We start from the raw sequence: 24,205 nt of genomic DNA on the forward strand, positions 1-24,205 counted from the left end.
AAAAAAAAAGAACATTTACATGGCCATATTTTTCAAATTTACACATTCAAGGTGTACTGCTGCCCTATGGCCACAAGATGGCACCAAAGTCGCTCTACCCGTTTTCATGTGTTCTCAGAGAGGATGGGTTTTTTAGAAATGCACTTTTTTGTCACCAGTGAGAATCTAAAGATCCTCTTTAACTGTCCATTATTTCCTGAATTGATGGTTATGTTCATTATGTTAAAATTGTGAGCTGAATTATATACTGCCAACAGTAGAGCTGACCAGGGAAGCAGCTTTTTGACTTTGAGAGGATTAAAAAGCTGCGAAAATACAAATAACTGATTGACACTTAACCCAACTTCTCCTGTCCCCAGTCTGCAGACACACAGCCTTGAAAAGAACTGAACCATAGCTGGCGAAAGAAAAGCTCATTACAGCCACCTAGTGGTGATTACAAGTAGAAATGTTGGGAAGTTTTCCATGTATTGACGGTGTCATTATGAGTCACTTTAAGGAGAAGGAGAAATTTGAAAAAGATAGTCATTTCATTTATCTTTTTTGTGTGTGTGTGTTATTTGGCTTTTATTGGTTGATTTTATAGCACTCATTGTATTTACTGCTCCTAGAGTTTTTGGCTATGAGAGGCACTTTGGGCTCCATGTTTGTCGAAAAACATAAAGTGGTGATTAAAGTCTTCCAAAAGCAATTACATTTATCTTAAAACTATGTAATCATGCTCTCTGCAAAAATCTCGGACACTCCCTGAACGCATCAGCAGCTCTAATTGTCACCCACTCGGGTGTGAACTCTGTGCGTCTCTCTCCTTCAGTCTGTGGGCGTTTTTATCTCCGACACAGCGTCTCCCTCTCTCTACCTCTTCCACCCGGTCCCACTCTGATCCGGACTCACGGACTGTCAGAGACGTTGCACGCTGGAAATCAGAATGATAATGTCCATTTCATCATTTTAGCTTTTTACTAGAGAAGGATTACAAGATGCTGCTGTTTGCTTTACTTGTTTGTTTCAGCCCGAACGTACTGGGGCAACTGGAGGAATCCCAGTTAGGAGATGTGATTGATCTCGACCTTGAAGACTTTGATTTAGACATTGTAAGACATTTTTAAAACTTTGCTTTATTTGTTTACACATGTTTTTCCCCTTTTGTTTTGACTCTTTCTTGTGCACAGGCTCCACGCAGGGTCCCACGTCAGGTGAAAACCATTCTCAGCAAGGTAAAGACGAATTTAATGCAGAAATGTGAAGATATTTATATGTGCTGTTAAAATATGCATATTATTTTTTCCTACATTTAAAGGAGATTTGCGTGTTTTAATAAACATTTTTAAGGAAATAGAAACAATAATAATAATAAGTGATGGTGTGTCTTAGCCAGGTGGCACTCTGGGTAAATATTGACGCCTTTTTTCTGTCAATAATGAGACAGTCTAAGAGGTGTTTAAAGACAGCTGGTATCCCTGGTATGTAGAAAACATCTGATTTTAACAGAACTGTAGATTTCCAATAGTGGCCGAGAATGCATGACCTAGTTTAAGTTATTTACAAGCATATTTTGTCATCTTAAAATTGTGGACTTTGGGTGTGACGCACCGGAGCTCAGCCAAGGGCGCAGATGATCCAAAGTATCTGTAATGCACTGGCTGCACTGAGCTCATGGGGAATCATTTCGCTGCCTGTGTTTTGGTTATTTTAACTGTTTGGGGTTCTCTTTTACTCAGAGTGTCAAAAATAATTTCGTGATAGAGATCAATACGCACAGCTGGGGCCGCGTAAAAACGGTGCCAAAAAAATGGCGTTCCTCAACAACCAGCTTGACGGTGATATAACGGTGCAGGTGTTTGTGCATGAATGCTATTTGTTTTGTAGGAGACTAAGCCTCACATCCAGGAGCTCTCCATCAAGACCACCATCATCTCGCGCTACGCCTTCACAGCGGTGTACTGCGCCATGCTCAACCGGCACACCGCCGCCACAGAGGGCGTCTTCCAGTTTCAGATTCCCAGCGGAGCCTACGTCTCCAACTTCACCATGTAAGAATCACGCGGGTCACATCGTCCTAAAACTAAAAGAAGATGGTCAAAGCATAATCTTATTTTACATACTTACTTTGGGATCATCTGCAATTAATCAACCTTTCTAAAATGTTGTCTAATGAGAAAAATAAAATGGGAAACTGCTACTTAAATGTATCCTCAATAGATACTCATTGTAGTTCTTGTGCACACAACCACAACATGTCATCAGTAAAGTGTGACGTGTTTTTATTAAGTTACGAATTCATTATTTATTTGCCTATTTTGAACAGAGGATGATAAAAATGGAAAGAAGTAATCAAGTTGTGCAATGTCTGATATCTTACTGACAGACCAGAGCAGTAAAGTAAAAAAAAACTTAAAGAACTTAAAAATGCATCCTGATATCATCCTTTCACTTTTTGTATCAGTCTGTACACAGAAACGGCTCAACGAAGCAGATTAGAAAGTTTTCAAAATGATCAATGGCTGGAAGGATTTATGATGTTTCCATTTGCTATGGAGACGTTAATGAGGAGCCAAGGAAGGGTGAACACTTTTATACTGCTGTTAACACACAACACACACACACACACACACACACACACACACAGTGGCCCCACAGTTCATTCATGTGCAGGACTGTGGCCCGTAAAAAGGTAACAACAGGGATTTGTCCAAGAATTTTGCCCTTTGTGTGAGAAAATCCGGCCGAAACGTGACAATAGGTGGTCCTGAAAGTGAGCAAGGCTCTAATCCTCCACCTTTTACCCCAGGATCATCGGAGGGCGGGTCTACCAGAGCGAGGTCAGGCCGAAGGAAAAGAGGGTCAAACAGGAGAGCGGAAAAACCAAGAACAAAGAGGCAGGTGATGCAAGGTAAGAAGAACCTTAATGTGTGTGTCTGTGTGCCTGTTCAGAGTGTGTGTGTGTGTGTGTGTGTGTGTGTGTGTGTGTGTAGGCCTCTCTGGTCCGCTGTTTCCTCCTAATTACACAGCAGCCCTCCTAACCTCTAATGTTCCTATTTTGCAAACAGAGACTGATAATAACCCGACTGAGAGCTCTTTAAGGCAGACACAAAGAGTCTGTGTGTGTGTGTGTGTGTGTGTGCGTGTGTGTGTGTGTGTGTGTGCGTGTGTGTGCGTGTGTGTGTGTGTGTGGTAAGATCACTTCCAATTTGCAATTACATTTGTGACCTCAGAAATGACACATGGAAGAAGTGACATCAAGTTTCCAGCTGTCATGCAAAAAGTGACATTTTCACTCAATGAGATTTAGTGATTTAGAAACTCGGCAGAGCGGAGGAGGAAGGTCGGGACTGAAAGGACGATGTGAGATCAACGAGGCAAAACTTCCTCATTTATTATGTCACCTATGTGGCAGTCCATCCACTACTCCACCTTCGTAAATGGACTTGAGCTTGTATATTTATTTTCTAGCCCTCTGACCAGACCTGTTTTTTTTACACCTACACATCCACACGCCCTGATGTCAGAGGGTGCTTTGTAAAAAGTTTTCATCAGTATTAAATCATCCGTTCCGAACTCTTTTATGGGACAGATGTTCATACTAAGTAGCTTTACATTAAGCAAAGTTTGTGTTCACTCTGAGCAAAACGCTCAAACTAAATTTACTGTTAGATTTGCACTTCTAGGGTCGTTGGGGCCCCGGGGCAGAGATCTGTTGTGGGGGGCCCTCCACCTAGGTTCAGAAGGGCAGTGAGAGTGAATGCTGTCAGAGGGGGCCCCCTTAAGGAGGTTTTCTACTGTCATTACAAAACGTGCACATTATAGGTAGCTGCTTTAGTTTGATTTTTGTCAGAAGTGACAGGTGATCTATTTGAATTCATTTTAACACTGCGCACTGAGCCTTACTTTAACTGTGTTTTAAAATGAATTCAATCTGCCTCATGGGTTGGCAACCTCACCAGAAAACTTAGTTAACGTCAGATTTTCATCAAACTTCTCCATCTCAACAGGAAAGCAAAGGTTGACTGAGGCCTCGTTTCTTATAAAACGCCCTCATTGTTTCACATATTGGAAAATGTATCCAACAAATCCTCCAGTGCTGAAAACAGGTCGACCTTCCCCTCCTCTCTCCAGTCCTGCGCCCGAGGTGGAGGTGTTCAAGATGGCCGCCAACATCCCGGGCAGGAACCGGGCCATCTTCCTCTTGACCTACGAGGAGCTCCTGGAGCGCCGTCTGGGACGCTACGAGCATGTGACCAGCCTGCGGCCGCTGCAGCTGGTCAGCCGCCTGAGCCTAGACGTCACCATCGTCGACCACTCGCCAATCACCGACCTTCAGGTGCTGCCGCTTCGCAACGGGAGGACCAGCACTGGTTCCAACACGAATGCACAGAAAACACCAGGTTTGTAGATACATAGTTTGTTTTGTTGAGTATAAATTGTTCATTTAGTTATTTTGTTTGACATATGCGGACGTGGCTTTAACCTGCATTCTTTGTAACGGCCACTGGGGGGGGCGACTCTCACGTCTCAAAAAGAGGCAGTGAAAAAACACACTAACATCCCATTTAATCTCTCAAAACAGACGTCTGCAGAAAAATCCAAACCTGTTGGTGCAAGACAAGATTTTAGAGTCTAAGACGTTTCCATTGGTAGTTCAAGTATTGACCAATCATGTTTGATGTGATGGGAAAATATGGTCCCTTCCGGTTACACCAAAACAGGATTTGGACAAAACAGACATTGATGTCACAACGGCTGTGAAATAACCGTTTAGAGAGATCATTGTTTGATCTGCTGTGCCACAATTTTTAATATACTTCAAGGTCACGGTCACATTTCTCGCTTAAGGTGTTTGTTCTCTGTCCGGTTTAAAACACAAACACACTTCCTGTCTTTGTGCTTCAGCCAAGCAGGAGCTTCCCATCACCACTGTGATCAAAAAAACAAAGAACGTGTGCAAAGTCACCTTCAGGCCCAACATCGTGCAGCAGGCCAAGATCACCACCAACGGCCTCCTGGGCGACTTCGTGATCAGCTACGACGTGCAGAGGGACATGGGGATAGGAGACATCCAGGTGAAGAAGAAAAAGCAGGAAGATAGACGATTTAAAAAGCATACAAATAGTTGTCATATTTTGTGATCCTGCACACAAATTTAACTTCACACACACACACACTGATCCACCCACCTGTTAGTCATTCATTTCTCTGGCTTCCTGCCACTTTAGTCGCTCCACTGCCAAACTCTTCTCCCTGTCTTCAGGTTCATGCTATGTTTTGGAAATCAGGCACTTTAACTGCATCTCCTCGCCTGCTGCACGTCTGTAAACTCTCCGTCTTTCCCAGGTTCTGAACGGACACTTCGTCCACTACTTTGCCCCCAAAGACCTTCCTGTCGTCCCCAAGAATGTGGTGTTTGTGATCGACACCAGCGCCTCCATGATGGGGACAAAGATCAGACAGGTAAAAATCACACTTAGAAAAACTGTTTGGAAGTTAAAGCTGCAGGTGAGTGTTGGGCGTCAAAGCTTCCACTCCGACACAGGAGATTATTAGTCCATGTTACAGCAAGAAATATTGGATTGATATATTTTAGGTTTAATCATTTGGATTTTGTGCATTTTCCCATCTTTAAAAGTAAATTCTAACATTTTTAGACTAGGCCCTATATATTCATATTTTGGGATCTGAAGGACAAAGAGTTTTGGAATATCTTTGTTCGATATCTTTATCCAACATCTGCAATTTCGGCTCTAATGTAATCCTTTGCGGCAATTACATCCGTTCGAATTTGTCCAATAAAAGAGCTTGTTTATGCCGCCAACAGACCCAGATTTTTATACTGAGTGTTTGACAACATTTTGGAAAGAGACCGTTTTATTATAGGTGAAGATTCCTTCTTTTTTTTTAAACCAGAAACAGCTGTAACATCACTCTTTTGAAAGTGACCAAGCTCCCTTCATAGATCATAGGTCACTGATAACACAAGTAACTTAATGTTCATCTGTTCAGCCTGCCGTCTTCTGACTTTTGCTCATAAAATCTTTGACTCCAATCTGAGGGACTTTTTATACCTCTTGAAAGAACAGTTTGGGATTTTTGCAAAATGTTTTTTTCTGGATCTGTAGCAGCTAAAAGATCCACAAAGGGTCAGATATACCGGACATGAGGCCCCCTTCTTTCTTTACCCAAGAGTGTAAGAGGAAATGTGATTAATTTCCTTGCATCCCTTGTGAAACAATTTGCCTCGTTTTTTGAAGCTGAGTTTTAAATGGCTGTGTTGGATCAGAAATCCGACACCCACCTCCTCACTCCCACACCGGAATATCAGCCCTTTATTTCCTCCGTCTGTAAGAGCACCGTAATCCCCTCGGCCGCAGTCAGAGCCGAACTCTGCAGCTGCTGTGAGTGCACCGAAACAGAAGAGAAACTGAAAAACAGATTTTTTTTTCGGTAAGAAATCAAAAGCAGAAACACGGAGCACAAGGCCGCGCTGTGAGGGAGGAAGGTCAGTGTTAATGGGGTAATGGAACTTTCTAGACAACAGCACCCTCGACCCCTTGATCTGTCCCCCCACCCATCGCCAACCCCCAGCGGGCTGCAGGAACAGAACAACAAGTGTGTTTTGACGTGGCTCCACAATAGAGGGTTTCAGCGCAGAGCAGTGTGTGGTTGTGACCCGGCTGTATATGGCATGTATGGACATCTATAAATCCCTCAGAGGCAAACTATATATCACAGCAACGCCCAGGACTGCAGAGAAGAGAGAGACGCTTCTGGACAGAGAATGAGGACCAAGTTTCCGAGTCCACAGATTTTGCTTGTTTGTTTTCCAAGATGGAAAAAAATCAAGGGAGATGGCAGCTGAAAAATTGCTTCTTTTTTTTTTGTTGCTTTTTTTTTTTGTTGAATTGTGCTTTCAGTTTCCTAAATCTTACAAAGGTTTCCACCCAAAAAAGTAAACAGCTTTAATCATGGGAATGGAGCTTTTGCTTTGATTGGAAAAAATCAAAAAGACACGCACATCCCTCAGTGGGTGCTGCATCCAAAAAACACAAACAGGTAAGGAAAGCACAAACAATATCCACACACTGAGAAGCTCTCATTGGAAGAATGAATTATTAGACGTTTGGAGCCAACATGCTCTTTGATTTTCTTCCTTCTGGAGTAAATTCTGGAAACACCAGATGATTGTCAGAGATTGAAAAAGCAGGCCGGAAAAATGTACATTAACTAGCATTACTTATTGCAGCTTTTTCATTATAAGAATTAAATATGTATGTGAATAAATGTGGCCGAGCGTACTCCTAATAAAACTTGTATATGTAGAAATTAACTTCAGACGGTGACCAAGTCAGGTCAAGTGTTGTAGCTCAAATTGAAGCTAAAATGGATGCATCGTTCATCAATAACTTAAGGGTGAAAACCTGGATCAATCAGCAAGCCGCTAAACGAAACCTTCCACCCCTGGAACATTTCTGGGATCTTTGAAAGATCTGTATTTTTAAGAATGAAATCATAACCAGTTACAATAATAAACCATTTACCATGTTGTTGGCGCAGGATTTCTCACATCAGATGAAAGAAACAAAACATGTGGTTTAAGAGTTTCTCGTTTGTGTTTTTCAGACCAAAGACGCTCTGTTCACCATCCTGAGAGATCTGCGACCAGGTGACCGCTTTAACTTCATCAGCTTCTCCAATAAGATCAAAGTTTGGCAGCCGAACGGTCTGGTACCGGTGACGCCTCTGAATGTCAGGGATGCTAAGAAGTTCATCTACACACTGGCGACCACTGGAGGTGAGACATCGAGATGGACAAAGGTGATTGTTTGTTGGGTTGTTGGTTCAAAACTATCCGTCATGACGTCTCTTCCCTGCAGGCACGAACATCGACGGTGCCATCCAGACGGGATCCTCTCTTCTCCGTGAGTATCTCTCCGGCCCTGACGCCAGTCCCAACAGCGTCTCCCTCGTTATTTTCCTGACGGACGGTCGGCCCACGGTTGGGGAGGTCCAATCCACGGCGATCCTGGGAAACACTCGCACGGCAGTACAGGACAAGTTCTGCATCTTCACCATCGGGCTTGGGGACGATGTTGACTACCGACTACTGGAGCGCATGAGTCTGGAGAACTGCGGGATGATGAGACGTATCCAAGAGGATGCCGACGCAAGCGCCATGCTTAAAGGGTAAGAGCGTTCCCGTCAATCACTACAACCTATCTTTATAATGACCAATTAGATCATTGATCCAGTCTATTTATCCTAATAACTTCTGAAAACTTAAATGTGAAACTCAGGATTTCTCTTCTGTCTCTTCCTTTTGATGCTTTTACAATAAACGGCTTTTTATTTGAACCGTAGTTTGTCGTGAAACCTCTCGTGCTCTTTGTCTAATAATGGCGAATTATAAATGGACTTGATCCACTACAGGTCACACCTGCACATTCACACACTGATGACAGAAGTAACAAACCCCATCCATACACTTTTATTTTTCAGTTTCTTCAGTCACTTTAAAAAAAGAAATCTTAAAATATACCCTTATATTTATTTACGTGCAGTTTATTAAGCCCATGCACATTTGTTGTTGCTGCTGTTGGTTTTTTTCAAAATGTACATCTTTGCAAAGTATCTTGAAATGTTTGTAAAATCGTTACTTTTATTTTTATCCTTTATATTTTTAAAATCTTTCTACTGTTAGTTTACATCATGGGTCAGAAAGAATTGTTCATGCCAGCACATGTTGAAATAAAGATGACTTTGATACGCCACTGACAAAGCAGCGGGAGCGTCTTGCCCGAGGACACGTTGGACATGTGGCTGCAGGACCTGGACATCAAACACTCGAGCCGAAGCCGCTCTGATGAACAAATTAGAATTTTTTTATTCATGAGAGGATTTTTCATTGACCATCAGATGTCCCCGCCCACATTTTTTATCTGCCTCTTGTGATTCAATTCGCTCTCCTTAATCCCTTCCCGTCGGCCCCTCTGACTCGTCTCTCATCGAGCGACGGGGCAACGAACACTGAAAAATGTGACGGTGCTGACAACACACCTCTTTAATCAACTTCTACATGTGACAGCCACAGACCCTCTTTCTCTCCTTCACACACATCCCCTCTCCTCGCTCCCTTCCGCACTCGGACACTTGAGGTGTTTGTTCAGTCTGGCAGGAATGTGTGTGTGTGTGTGTGTGTGTGTGTGTGTGTGTTGTGAAACCTGCATCTGAGTATGTGCGTGGGGTTAACAGATAGACTCCTCAGATAATAGCCCTCGTCCCGCTTGAACAAACACGCCGGTTAAGAGGTGAGGAGGTTTACGGCGGTGTGACAACAAGGACAGGACACGTGGACCTCCACACACACTTACACACACGCTCACACTCTTTCATGAATGTATGCACAAACTCTTAAGTGGGGTTTTAGAGGTTAGACAAGCAGGTTTACAGCCGGAAGGTGGTCTGTTTGAGTAAAGACGAGATTTGATGAAATCTGTGCCTTCTTTTTCGACTTTTAAAACTAAAACTGAAGTGGCCTTAAGCGAACGACTGAAGCCATCAGCATGGAAGAGATCAACAAGGAAGATTATGCAGAAATACATTTTCCAAAATACTTCATAATAAACAAGAAATAACAACATTGGCACCGTAGAAGTTTTAGAAAAATCCAAATTTACACTTCCCCAAAAAATCTTTTAATGTGTTGTTGCAGCTCCAGGATGTTAAAGTTATCGGTCAAACACTAATATTTGCACAAAGCTTCAAGTGATCAATGACCTTGAGAGAAAAAAAAAAACACCATTCATGACCATTTACTTAACAGCTTAAAGGACTTACGTTTAACTTTTCTTAACAACTGTTGTCGACGATTGTTGAAGAGGGGTTGTCGAGGAAGCAAAAGCTAAAGAAGCTTCATCAGCTTTTTGGGACAAAATTGGGAAGCATAAAAAGCTTCAACTAAGCATTCTTGGGAGCTTCCCGTGTTTGGGGTCTTTGCCAGCAGCCTTAGTTTACGCTTCCAACTGGCAACTCAAAAAGCAAGAATTGGGTTTAAGTTTGGAGGCAACGTTTAAAGATTGGTTTGTTTCCTGAACTTGCACGCAGAAACCAAAACACTTCAGATACAGAAATCCAGTTCAACGCCTGCAGATTGAACACTTCAGTGGAAAATCTTAAATCATAGATTACCTACATATTGACCCTGTAAAATATCATAGATTTTTGCAAATCTTGTCATCTCCCATTTTTGGCATTTAAGGATTTCAAAGTCATGATACAAATGTTCTCAAAGGCGTCGACACATTATCACATCATTTTGTGTTTAAGAGAAACCACAATTTATTCCACCTTTTATTCCCATTTCAGGAGCGGTAAAACTTGTAGCTGAGCTGAAACCCATTTATGTTTTGACTCTTATTATTTCTGCCAGCCTTTTCAGATAACTCCTTGTTTTTTTTCCAGGTTCTACGATGAGATAGGAACTCCTCTCCTGTCGGACATTAGGATCAACTACACCCAAGACTCAGTCCAGTACGTCACTCAGCACCTGTTCACCAACTACTTCAACGGCTCGGAGATCGTCATCGCCGGCAAGTTGACCAACCAAAGCGCAGAATCCCTGCACGTCCAGGTTACAGCAAGCAACAACGACAAAAACATCATCCTGGAGACCGACATTCCTCTGCGGCGCCGAGAGATAGAGACGGAGAAACACGTGCAAGCTGCAACAGCCGCCATGGCAGAGGGAGCTAAACTCCTGGGCTCGGTAACGGACGACTTTGTGGAGCGTGTATGGGGTTTCCTGAGCGTTAAGGAAGGGCTACGGTCAAGGCTGCGGAGCCAAACCAGCAAGGAAAGAGAGGACCACATCCAGCAGGCCACCAATTTGTCTCTGACCTACCACTTCCTGAGTCCGGTCACCAACCTGGTCGTGGAGAAGCCGGAGGTCCTCGCTGACAACACCATGGCCCCGGCACCCACCATGAGCCCAGCAGCTGGTGCGGCTTCGTCAGCCGACAACGACCTGCCAGGCGATACAGACGATGAGAAACCAGGCGGACAGACTCCACCTGTGAGCAACAGTATCGGTAAGGCTGTTTCTTCTACATTTGGTTGGAAAAAAAACATTTGAAGTCAGCAACCATGGATAGAAAAATTTTAGAGCTCATGACCACTAAAGAACAAGACTTAAAGAATAAGATTGTGCGTACAAGCGACCGAAATGAGTTTCCTCCGGAGGGTTGCTGGGTTCAGTAGAGCAGCTGCTCCTTCAAATCAAAAGGCCAAGTTGTGGTGATTTGGGCATCTGATTGGACGCCTCCATTTGGAGGCTTTCTGGGCACGCCCAACTGCAAGGAGGAAGAGATTTATCCCGTCTAGTCTGGAGCGTAGCTGAAAATCGTTGCTGCGGAAGAAAATGAACGGATGGTTGTCTTTAAGGTGACAACAAAACAAAAACCATCGGTGTCTTTCTATGAAACTCATTTTGGTAGTTTGAAAGAGGAAGCATCAAACAATGCCAACCCTCTGACTCAACGCTGTAAATAAATCTTCTCTTCCTTTCAGGTAAAGTTCAGAGACCAGCCAAGAAGAAATCCATCACCGTCTCCAAAACATCAGGTGACTTTTACATTTTCTCTCTCATGTAAAACGCTCTGCATTTCCTCCCTGATAACATCTAAACCCTATAGACCGTTAGCATGTTTGTAGTGGTTGAATGGCTCCTTAAGGAGGAAACGGGGAATGTACAGTAGACTCTCTCTCTCTCTCTCTCTCTCTCTGTGTGGGCGGCCTGTAATTTGGACGTTCGTCAGACAGTGTGACGGGTTCAGGGATGCCTCTGAACATGACCTGAGAAGAGGAAAAGAACACACAGGGGTCTAATTGAAATACCAACACAAGCACGGCACGGCACGGCACTTTAAACATGCGAGTGCGTGTTCAGAAACACACACACACACACACGCACACACACACACACACACACACACACACACAGACATTGAAGGGAAGGAGGACGGAGCGAGGGGATGAAGGTGGATGTGTTACAGTGTGAAGAGAGGGAGCCATCAGAGGTTGTTAGTGAGGGTTAATGACCCTGTCATTACTGTTACTCTATCATCTCATCTGTCCTCTGTTTATCTCAGCTGGTTCTCACAAGGCTCAAACATTCGCCTCATGAGCAGCTTCCTTTCATTTTTTTTTATCAGAGACTGCAGGACAAGCTTGAAGGATTCTGTTTTATTTACCATGACATGGAGCCTTAAAGCTCCTGTGAGGAAAAAAGGAGTCTTAAACCCCGTTTTTTAATTTTTCTTTTCTCCTTGGACCTTCCTGTCCTCCAGCGGACGGAGACCCTCACTTTGTGGTTGACTTCCCGCTCAGTAAACTGACCGTTTGCTTCAACATCAACGGCGAACCGGGACACGTCCTGCGCCTCGTCTCTGACCACAAGTACTCTGGTGAGACTCAAACGTCATCGTCACACCCCTTATAGCTCATCGAGACTTTTTTTTCTTTTAAAGATCTTTCTCGCTCTTTTTTCGTGTCGTGTGTGTTTCCAGGCGTGACGGTGAACGGTAAACTAATCGGCGCCCCAGCTCCCCCGGGCAGCCACAAACAGCAGCGCACGTATTTCAGCACCGTCACCATCGTGGTGGATCGTCCCAAACGCGCCTACATCGAAGTGACGCCGAAGAAAGTCATCCTGGACGGGCGGGACAGGATGGTGCTGCCGTGTCACTCCACGATGTCGGTGGACAGCGGCGTTCTGTCCGTGTCCATCGTGGGGAAGTCCAACGTGACGGTGACGGTCGGAGGAAACATCAGCTTCGTTATTCTGCTTCATCAGTATAAAAACCCGGCCCCCTATCAGAGAGACCACCTGGGCTTCTACATCGGGCAGAGCAAGGGGCTGTCGCAGAACTGCCACGGCCTGCTGGGTAGGTGACGGAGTAAATGAGGGGTTCAAACTATGGAAGCCCTCAGGGGACATACATCCATACTTCCTGTTTTCCTGTGTTAGTAAGAAGTAAAAAAAAATATCACACAGTTGTTCCTTTCATTCTTCCTTCAGGTCAGTTCCTGTATGAGGAAGTGGGCGTGGCGGAGCTTCCTGCAGACGGAGACGTGAAACCGTCGTCCGTCCTGAAGGTGAAGGATCGCTCCGTGCCCGTCGTTCAGAAGAGCCGGAGGATCTACGGCGGGACTCAGAGCGTGGACTGCTGGTTCGCACGAAACAACGCCGCCAAGCTGATAGACGGACAGTACGAGGACTATTTGATGTCCCACATGTTCGACACGGGTGACTGGCCACACGGGACCAACAGAGTGTGAGACCGCATCGCTGTTCAATTTTAATTAACTAAACTTCACACCCCTTCCAAAAAAACCGTCACGTTTAAATATATTTTTGTACTATTTCTAAAGAACATTTCATGTTTTTTATTATAATATGTGTACCGTGTTTTTACCGTCACTGTAAATAAAACCATAATTTTAGGTTGTTTTGTAGCTAAACTAATTGACCTTTCCCTCCATTCAACAAACATATTTGTGATGTTTTTCTTAAACTCCAAATATGGACGCCAACATGTCCTAAACATGACAATCCTGAAGTTGAAGATCACACCTGGTTACCGTAGACAGCCCCGCAAACTAACCCCCTCGTCCCCACATCAATGACTACACGCAGACTTGACACACACACACATACACAGAACACACACACACACAGCCCTGAAGTCCCCCCCCTGTCATCAGCTGGAGGTCACAGGGCTGCTGGCCCCGCCCACACAGGTGTGCGCTGGCCAGGTCCCACTCAGGTTATCTGTCATCGCGCCGCCTCGACGTAGGAATTCGACACAGACACTCAGGTTCATGTGTCAATCATCTTTATTCAGATTAAAGAGATACACACGCAATTTAAACTCATTTTATAATAAAAAAAACATTCAAGATACATCAGAATACAAAATAAAACATTACACATAAAATATGTCAAACATTACACCTTCAAAATGTGATTATGCAGCATCACATTTCAACTCTCTCAGGCTGAACAAAAAGCTGCTTCCTGATTGGTTCTTCACCTTCGAGTCGACTCTTTAAAATTCGTCAATTTGCTAAACTCGCTAAAAAAAAATAAAAAATAAAAAAAACGTTCATCACCACAGACTGGAGCACAACATAGAAAGTCAAGTACGAATAAAAGATCTGAGTAATAAATAAATAAAAATGTGCCGTATCAAATCACAGCTGATGTATCCTTCCACTGAAAGAAGATGGGATATTTGGACCGTCTTTACAGGGAAAACATGTTTTAAAACTGTGACCTTTTTCCCGTTAACAACCTTTTCTATCGTTCAAATTTTGACCCGAAGCATCCCAGACTTTAGTCTTAAAATGTCAACGTTTTCCCTCCAAAAGCGGCTCAAATACTCCCATCGTGCACGACAAACACGTCGTAGTGTCGCCTCGTCCTTTTAACCAAAAACATTCAACCATTTCCCGCCTTCGCGTGATTCACTTTCTGAAGACAGGAACTCAAATTTCCATCAGAAGCAATATTTTTAACGAGTTTGGTCCGTCATGGCTGCAGCAGCCAAAATTAAAAAAAACAGACAAACATAAACAGGCCTTTAATAAAAACCATTAAACACCTCTGTAACTTAAAATAAGCCGCCAAAGGTCCAACGAGTCGGACTGACTGTGATTTTAAAAAAGTGGATTTAAAGTGTTGACAGCACACTGAGGAAAATCTTCAAGCACCTGTTGATGTAATTGAGACGTTTGCTCCTCTTTGGAATATGATGCATGATCAAAAAATCCCCCGAGTGGAGAAAAGACAGATTTATTTTGTACGTTACCTTTTAACTAACGCTGCTGCTGCGCTCCTTTAAAAACGTCTCTCTGCACATGCTCAGTTGTGGTTTTTTCTCTCTGATGTCTGACGCCGGAGGCAGCCAGGTGAGCGGGTAGAGAGCTTGTTTGATTTACATGCGAACGCGTGACTGAAGCTCCAGTTGTAACTATTCTCTCCGTCAGTGCAGAGGAAGGCATCTTAGGCTGTAGTGTTCACATTCACAGGATGGATGATCTTCGATGTTTGTGCCTTTGCTGACATGGAAGCTCATATTTGGACCTTCAGGATGCAACGTGTGTGCGTTTCTGTTTTGCTCATCTTTAGGCTCTTCGGGGTGTTTTGTGTGTGGATGGAGGATTGGACTGATAGGGATTTTTTTTTTTTTTTTTTACACCACCACCCAGCTGGGTCTCAGTGGTCCTCCAGAATACTGAACATGAGGGAGGGGTCCCACATCATCGGGGTCTTCTTCACCCTCTGAAGCCTCGTCCGTGTCGGTGGTCAGAAGGACCTGAGAGACGATGAAAGACAAGTCAGCTTAAATCAAAGCACAGTGAAATAGTTACAGGGTTGAATGCTTTTGGTATTTTATACGACGTGAGGGACCAGCATGTCCTCCTCCTTAGTGTAGTCTGCTTTCGTTTTGGACGGACCTTGGTTTGCCTGGCTAAACACTGAAGCTTCCGACATGGCCCACTGCGTGCACGTTGACTCCAGGGAGAAGTCAGCTTCTGACTGCATGCGTGCAGTACAAAGCCGAGAAACATTAGAGTAATTAAGAAGATAGAAGAAAGCCACTTTAAGAGCTTTGTTTGTTTGTTTTTTTCATCCTTCACCCACGGCAGCTCTGATTCGCTCTGATTCTGCGTCGTTTGATTTAAGGCTGTGAAATATCTCAGCTCTATATTCCCAGCCTCTGCAGCAGCAGCGGCAGGGATTCAAATGTCCAAGAAGCTAAGTTTCATCCTTTATGACATTTACAGCTTGTGAAGCACATGTTGCTTTCTGCACGAGGCGGACATGTGGGAAAGTTGATACAGAGCAGCTTCAGAGTTAGACAATGAGTGAACGACAGACGGCAGTCTGCACAGTTTTCCATCTTCTTTTTTTCTTGGACTTAATGAACCTTTAGTTGTGACAATGTAAGACCAGACTGTGATCATCTGCTGCTGAATACAACAGCAGCATTGTGACTTTAGCTGCGGCCAACCACCCCCAGCAAGACCTCATCCAAATCAATGTGTCCCTCTCTCTCTCTCTGTCATCGTCCTCCTCCACTTCACTCTGCTTTCCATATCGGCGTGTGGAAAAGACTCCTAAATGTCACTCTTATTCCCGGGAAGAAGAAGAAGGCTTGATTTATGGCTGCCCGGCAGACGAACAGAGAGAAGAATAGAGTGGGAGGGAGGGGAGTCGCTCTGATATCTGTGGGTTCAATCTTTGCTAAGAGAGTGAAGAAAAAAAAACGAGAGAATGATCGAGGCTTCTGTGCTGTGAAGAGGACGAGGTTTAAAAAAAAAAAAAAAACAACAGAAAGGAACGTCAGAAATTCTAAATTTCCTGAACGCATCATGCAAATAGTAACGAGGGGACGAAAGAGAGACGGAGCGTGACTCAGATTTTCTTGGACTGAATTCCTCAGTGGGTTTTTGTTTTCATTCCTCAATAACAACAACAATAATGACAGGTGCTGGCGACACCCAGCGTGACTCCAACATTAACTCCAACGTTTCCCTCTTCAAACCCTTTGAGTCATGACGAGTCCCTGCCAGAGCGCGCTGATCAGTCAGACTTCTCCAAGCGACTGTGTTTTCTCTTTATTTTGCTGGATTTTTAGACGTATTTTATCTTCAAAGAATCAAGTCTGTGTAAATCAGCAAGTGAGTTCATTTGATTTTCTGGACATCAAAAAAAGAATTTGTATTTTTGATTGCTGAAAAAAAAAAAAGCCACCCAGACTTGTTCCTGTAGGGTGATTTCTTTAAACGTATAACTTTCATTTACAGCTAAATGGAAATGAATGGCATCGTTATTTAAGATGCAGGGTTTTCTGGAGGGTTTCCGAGAGAGAGAGAGAGAAAAAAGGTTTAACTTGTGTACATGCATCCACAGCGTGAAGGTTCTGTGCAGCTGTGTCGCTCTTTTAATAACATCTGTTTTCACTTTGAGCTCCAGTACGGTAGTTGAGCTCTCAGCCTGCAGTGAACGTTGAGAAGTCCTGACCCACAGATTGAGATCATATAATCATCAGGTGCCTGTTTACTGAGGTAAGAAATCAAGTGGGAACAGGGTCATTTTCTCAGAATATAAAATCTCCCCCCGGTGGCCACCAGAAAGAATGCAGGCTGAGGGCAATTCAGCGTTCAGTTTTATTTTCAGACTCAAGTGAACACATCCAAGTGATTCTCACCCGTGACTCCGAGTCGGCCTTCTTCACCGAGTCGTCAAACGAGTCGTCCAGGCTCTTCATCGTCTTGAACTTCCTCATCATCAGGCTGTCCACCACCCAGAACATGATGGACTGCAGGGGGAGCCGTAGAGACAAGACAACCGTTAGACACACTGAGGAAAGGGTAAAGGCTAAAGACTAAATGTTTTTGTAAAAGTGGACTGCTGAGGAAGAAGAACTCACGTTGACTATGAACGGCACAATGAGCATGACCAGCAGCAGCTCCAGCTGAGGGTTAGCGATGTAGCTTAGTAGCACCTCCTGCAGCTGGAACAGAAGGAGGAAGAGTTTAACATCCTTACTTCAGAGGAAAGAGGGACATCAGCGCTGCAATCGTTTGGTTAGTCATTACAGAACATCATCTTGTATACAAGTATTTGAATAAAACAGTTCATTTCACTTTCATAAATGTGTACATTAAAGGAGCAGTATGTAACTCTGCCCCCTAGTGTTTAAAATGAGTATTGCAGTCCAAATTTAAATCATTGTAGAGAGCTGTAATTGTCCGACAGCTGCTTTCTTGTGGCTTCTTTTAAAGACTTTCTAAAACGAAATCGATCATTCAGGTCGGCTGATTCTCAATCTGTAAGTATCGGTCTCATTCTCCTTACTTTGGACCACCCGGGGACGAGCAGCACCAGGCTGATCACTCCTTTCTCCAGCACCATGATGAGCAGGTAGATCCCACACTGGCCGAGCCATGCCGCCGCCTGAGGAGGGTCACCTGGAGGAGGAGAAACCATCAGTTTGTGGCTCAAATACCTAAATGTTTCCTTTAAAGCACAGCGCCTGTTTGAGTAAACTATTTCAATATCTCGTTTTGTAACGGTGCCAAATAATATCAAGAATGTGTTTTCATTCTCTGTTGTCGGAAGTCTTACTCCTCTGCGTCCTCAGCAGGATGTTTACATTTTCAGAAAGCTCTGTGACACAGGTGTCTCACCACAACAGACACAAAGGACGACAGGTCTGTCATTAAGACAGGAAGAAGACACGTCGGGTCTGACGGACAAAGAGGAAGAAGAGTTCAAGGTATTTCTGAATTTATCATATTTACATTCAACTCTTCTCTTCAACATGTTTTAAAGTAATAAGACGTGCTTCGAAACAGAACAGAAACTTGGCGCGGATCAGAAGCACGCTCTTGAGGTTAAGATCTCTCAGCACTTGCTGAAGTACATTTTTCCGTCTCATGAGAAAGAAGCTCTGAATAAAAAAACAACGGGGTGAGGGAGTGAGTGTAATAACTGGCGTGGAGTTAATCCCACTCTGAGGCAACTGGGAATCTTTCCCAGGTGGGGCTGCAGCTGGAGATGTTGGCTCTCCTCCCTCTCTCTCTCTGTGCAAACCTTCAGCGGCTCTGCAGCGCCCTCCAGTGGTGGACGCCAGCACTGCATCAACTCTCGCCATGCACGTTATGCTTCATAAATAAAAAGGAGGATTCCTCACCATATTCTCCGAACATGAGCAGAGTCCAACACTTGTACTCCACCAGTTTGGACACCAACTTCACAGCGAGCCAGATGACCAGCATCCCCAACGTGGCGTCCAGCAGAAAGTTCATAAGATATCTAAGAAGGTAAAGAAAATTAATTAAGTGAATCAAAGCTCCGTCTAACTGTGACTCAATGTGTTCTGGTCGATAACTTACAGGGAGCATGGGTCTTCTTCGGTGAGCGTGGACAGGAAGACGTTGGCGAAGTGGATGAAGAGAGCGCCAATGGCCTGCTTAGACGTGTCAAAGAACCTGGAAAGGCCAGCAGGAGTTTCCACGGTTAGTTATTTTGTTCCTTAGTCTGTTTGATGCCATGTTTGCACACAAAACAGAATATGAAAAAAAAAAAACTCTTTAAAAGTAGAGAAGCTTAAAAAAAAAAAAAATCAGATTTAGATTTTCCAAATTGATTTGTTAGATTAACTCTGCAAAGAAATCAAGATTTCACAGTCTTGATTCGATTCTGCACAGGGGTTAAATTGAAGGATGTGATACAAGGAGAAGGCAGAAGAGGGGGAGGGCAAGAGAAGAAGTATTTCTGACCAGATCCTCCAAGGTCGTCTGATCCCTACAGGCTCCCGGAACCGCTTCACTGCAGACACACAAGAGAAAGAAACTCATTGATGTTGCAGCCGCACTTGTGATCATCCTGCAAAACAACAACATGTTTCAGTTTCTTCTTTGCAGTTAGCGTCGACCTCCACGATGAGCCTCGACTCTCTGCAGGGCAAAGCCAAGCGAGGACGATCACGCGTGTCCTCGTTCTCACGTCTTCATTCCTCCCCGCCGGGCTCGGGAGGAACAGACGCCCAACTGTTCCTCTATCTCGCCATCTAACAAGGTCAGAGAATGTGACGCTGCATGTGAACACTGGATCCAGGCTTCCAACAGATGTGTGATTCTACACAGGGTCTTTCATTTGATCAGATGTTTTGGCTGCAGTTTGAAAAATGAATAAAGACAATATCTGAAGCAGAAACGTCAACAACTTTCAAGTCGGGTTTTTTTCAGGACAGAAAAAAAAAAAATATTCACACTTTTTTTTGACTGGTTCCTGAACTTTAAAAAATAAGTTCCCGTCAAAGCATTCATCAAGAGAAAGTCTGTGATCACTAGTGTGTAATGATCCAACAAGTTGAGATTCACTTGTTCTACTGTGACACTCGTCTATGCAGAGATTGTTGTACCCAAAATCCGTCTTGGTCTTGAGGCCACTTTTTGAAGGTCTCGGTCTCATCTCACAATCCAAAGCATTTCGACTCGGCCTTGGTCTCAGACTGGGCGGATTTTAAATCCAGACCAACACTTGGAGGATATTTTTCTGCGTCATTACTGTGATTAGAAGGAAAAGATCGGATAACTTTAATTCTTTTATCCTTTGATTTGTATCTCCAGGTAGGTAACAGCCTCAACCTGCTCGGTCTGAGTGAGGGACACGCCCGCTGCACACAAGTTGATTTTTCAGAGGTACTTCGCTCCCGGTTAGTGTGGTCTTGACTTCAATACTTAAAGAGACCACAGATTGTGCTTCTCTGACGGCGGCGCTCTTTAAGACTTCTCGAACCTAAATCTTATTCTTTACACCCACAAATCCACACCCTCATTTTTTCAAGGACATGCGAACATTCGATTTGACTCTGCTCTCCGGTGACAAAGAGCTCTGAGCTCTGTTGATTTAAACGAGATCCTGAGACATTCACTTGTTGCCATGGGAACACCATTGTTTGTTATCTACGTAAAACAAGATCAACACGTCGAGATCTTGACAAAACAAACAAAATGTTCTCGTTATCACGGGGGACAAATAAAGAGTCTGTGAAAACGTCCTCTTCAGTGACTCGTCAGAGAATGTCTGAGCACGCTTACAAGCCTTTGGTTATTTGTTGTTAGGACGTTTTGATGTGACTAAAGTTGTGATTGCTTCATATTCTGCTTTTATCAGGATCATACGAGTGCATAAATAATGACACCTCACTAGAGGGAAAATGCTCATTCAGCCTCTGAAGAAAAGTCTTCTAACCACAGATCAGCAGAGGACGCATGCTGCAGACTCGGCCCGGCTGTGACTTGGCATACCGCCACCGTGATCATAGCCCAAGGGCCCTTAATGCTCGGCTGCACTCAAATAAGTGGAGTAAATATTAACAGATGCATGTGCTTTGACCAGGAGCGACACTCATGTTGGGAGAGGGGGGGGGGGGGTATTGATTTCTCCTCTAATAAGTAACTGAGTAGAGGTTAGAGCTCATTGATCTCACTCAGCCTGATTCTGCAACACTTCACTGCAGCTTGATTAGCTGATAAAAATCAACGTGACTGCATTGACCTTTAAAAGATGCACTTTAATTATTAGATCGTGTGTTCTGTCGACTTGTTTCACAAATGTGTTGCCGTATGGTTTAAGTGAACGTGTATTTGTTGTTATTCCCTTTTGGAAGAGAAAAAGAAAACAAACAGAGAAAGACCTTTAAAATGTAAATCAGCATACTCCTTTCTCTCACACGGGATCTTAAGAAAGTACTGGAGCTCACAAAGCACTGAAGGCAAATTTATTTTGGAATCGCCGAGTCTTCCACTAGAGTCAAAACAATCATTCATCACTGTCAAATGTTCCTATTTATCGAGGTAACAGAGATCACTCCCATGATTCCCCGCCAGCCTCCACTACATCTTGTTATAGTTTTGATTGACACCCTCCTGGTGTTGAAATATACACCGTGTGCCTTTAAGACAAAAGACGCTAACTGTAGGTGTAACGCTGCTTTTTATGCAATAATTTGCATATATAAAATCAGCGACTTTAAAAATGACTAAAACTGTAATTAAGACAGGATTTAAATGAGATTTTTTAATTGGACGTACAGTCAAAGGTTGCATGAGTGCAGTGCATTAAGAAAACACCACACAAAGTGTTGCTCATAACTGGATGAAGTTTTAAAATGTCTCAACACCTTTCAGAAGCAGCTGCTGCAGAAGCACAAAACGTTGTCTGTGCAGCCAAAACTGTGTAAGACGCACAACACATTCTCCAAGTCATCTGCCTCCGATTCACATGTCATTCATCAGTCGTTAGAGTCGTCATTGTGTGGAGTAAATTCACTCCGAGGCTGTAAATAAAGTAGAGTCTTGTTTAACTGTTAAAGATGCAGATGTGCTGACATGTTTCTTACCGGAGCTGCGTGCACTGAGAAGCTCGCATGCGTGTGTCATAATGAAAAACAGAGATTAACGATGAAGTTCTAGTTTGTTCCCATGAATCATGTCATGATCCTTAAACAGCAGCAGATATTCTGTTTTGGTGGAGAGAAGTGATTAATTACACGCTGAGAAATGAGGACATTTAAATCAGCAGCGGCTCTGCTTGTCAACAGGTAACAAAAGAAACAGGTCAGTATAGTTTATTTATAACCCAGAGGCGATGAACCCTGGTTGGAGGTTTGCTCCGGACCCCAACAGACTCTAGAATCACCACTGTTAATGAAATCCTCAGCACGATCTACAGGCTGACTGTGACGCCATATAGCACAGGCGTCAAACTCCAGTCCTGGAGGGCCGGCTTCCTCAGACTTTTAGATGGTCATCAAGCTCTGCAGAAGCCTGATAACGAGTCACTCATTGGATTCAGCTGCGTCCGAGCAGGGAGAAATCTAACAGTCTGAGGAAGCCGGCCCTCCAGGACTGGAGTTTGACACCCCTGCCACATAGGAAGAGACCCAATCAGAATGCCCATTAAGAACATTGACAACATCTATGGCAAATTCAGGTTAAACATATGGTACTTGTTGATTTTAAACTGTTTTAACAAACTGTTGATAAAGCCTGAAATGAAAGGCGACATTAAATGTGCACATTTTTTAATGGAGTTTGGTGCAGTGGAGTTTTTTAATTAGGCTCATTATTAACAAAATATGTGAAAGTCTTTCTTAATGTTTAAAGTTGACTTCACACAATTGAAGCCGACATTCAAAAAGGGTTACATTTGCATATGTTGCCCTGTGAACAATCAAGGTAACATTTACATATAACACTTTAATTAAGCCCTTTAATTAATAAACTATACTAAATTCATTCAAAAAGGTTTAACTTAGCAGCACACAGGTGATGCCGAAAATAAAACAGGTACCAGTTTTAGCCAACAGATGTATAATAATCTTAAATTAGCGTTTGTCCTCTGCAGAAGAAGCTGGACAACCTTTAAGTTGTGCATTTTTAAATGGGGTTTGGTGCGTCGTGCTCGTGCGTCCTCCGCGCGAACAAAACATAAACAAAACGCCACGTGCAGAAGACTGGCCTTTCACATTTCCTCTTCCTGGATAAACAATAACATTTAGTGATATTAAGATGTTTTATTCAAGATACTCACACATGAGCGTGCTAAAGGCGACGACGGCCAGGAGTCCCTGGATCAGGACGCCGAACCGGTCCGTCAGAGCTCCGTTGTCGCAGCCGTGCGGGTTCGCCTTGTTAATATCAGACATGTTGGTCACCTCAAAGTCTCCACTGTCCGTGAATCTCTTCACCAAGAAGAGCCCGCTGTATCCGTACATGTCCATGTTAAACAACACGGGACAAAAGGAGCGCTCGCGCGTCAGGTAAAGAATGGCTTCACGTGTCTTTTCGAGGGCAAAAAAAACCTCCACAGAATCTGTTTTTATTCTGTTTGAGTTTTTCCTTCAATACTACCAGGCTGGTGCTATATTTCTTGACGCAAAACAAGACTGCAGGAGCTCTTTTCTTTCATGTTTATCTCAACGAAAACAATAACTATCACGCTGCGTAACGGGGAAGCACCATTTCCGGTTTTAACCTTCACAATAAAAGGCATCAGCTGAAAGCAATTGCACGTTTGGGCAGAAATCTGTGGTTCACGTGATGTATTAATTAAAACGCTTCCTAGAAATATAGACCAGTACTATATAAACGTAAAATGTTTTCGTTGTCATTAAATCTTCAGTCGGACTACAATCTAAAAAAAGTATTGCGCCGTGATCAAGGTTAATTGAACATTATCAAAAAGTAAGTATGAAGAAAAAGTAGATTTTTCGACATGATTCCAAAACAGAATAAAAAATGATTTGAAAAATATTGTCCACGTTTAAACAGCTATGGATCGATAGATGAAGAAAATCAGAAATTATTATGAATTTAAAGAAGGACTATAAGAAATGACTTATATATATAAGTAAAAACAAATGTGATAACTTTTAAATTAACACAATACGAATATTCTGTATATTCTTTGAAATATCTGTTCGGACTTTCTGTTAGTTCATTAACTCAGATCTCATTTGCTTCTCTGATGCCCTTTGGTTAATATTGTAACTTTTTTTATTGTACTTCATTGTTAATTTTTTTTTTCATGCTTGACACCAGGTTAAATTCTTTGTGGTTTTGTTAGTGTTTGTAT

General features: G+C 43.3%; 2 protein-coding genes across 2 annotated transcripts; one reads left to right on the top strand and one right to left on the bottom strand.

Annotated features, from left to right (window-relative positions):
- Positions 1–544: 544 nt before the first annotated feature.
- Positions 545–13,732, top strand: itih5 (inter-alpha-trypsin inhibitor heavy chain 5). The gene is made up of 14 exons (XM_079334556.1): positions 545–1,094; positions 1,173–1,217; positions 1,870–2,033; positions 2,792–2,893; positions 4,117–4,385; positions 4,891–5,060; positions 5,332–5,448; positions 7,615–7,786; positions 7,869–8,178; positions 10,453–11,078; positions 11,557–11,610; positions 12,336–12,452; positions 12,555–12,932; positions 13,067–13,732. The coding sequence occupies exons 1-14, from the start codon at positions 981–983 to the stop codon at positions 13,324–13,326; spliced, it is 2,898 nt and encodes a 965-aa protein (XP_079190682.1). The 5' UTR covers positions 545–980; the 3' UTR covers positions 13,327–13,732.
- A 134-nt stretch (positions 13,733–13,866) lies between these two features.
- Positions 13,867–23,600, bottom strand: tmem110l (transmembrane protein 110, like). Its single transcript, XM_079334557.1, has 8 exons — positions 23,162–23,600; positions 19,342–19,390; positions 18,955–19,050; positions 18,753–18,874; positions 17,915–18,027; positions 17,487–17,570; positions 17,265–17,375; positions 13,867–15,365 (listed from the first exon to the last, which is right to left on the bottom strand). Exons 1-8 carry the CDS (start codon positions 23,349–23,351, stop codon positions 15,243–15,245), a joined length of 888 nt encoding a protein of 295 aa, XP_079190683.1. The 5' UTR covers positions 23,352–23,600; the 3' UTR covers positions 13,867–15,242.
- Positions 23,601–24,205: the final 605 nt, after the last annotated feature.

This window comes from Symphodus melops, assembly GCF_947650265.1.
Source record: "Symphodus melops genome assembly, chromosome: 22".
Classification (NCBI taxonomy): domain Eukaryota; kingdom Metazoa; phylum Chordata; class Actinopteri; order Labriformes; family Labridae; genus Symphodus; species Symphodus melops.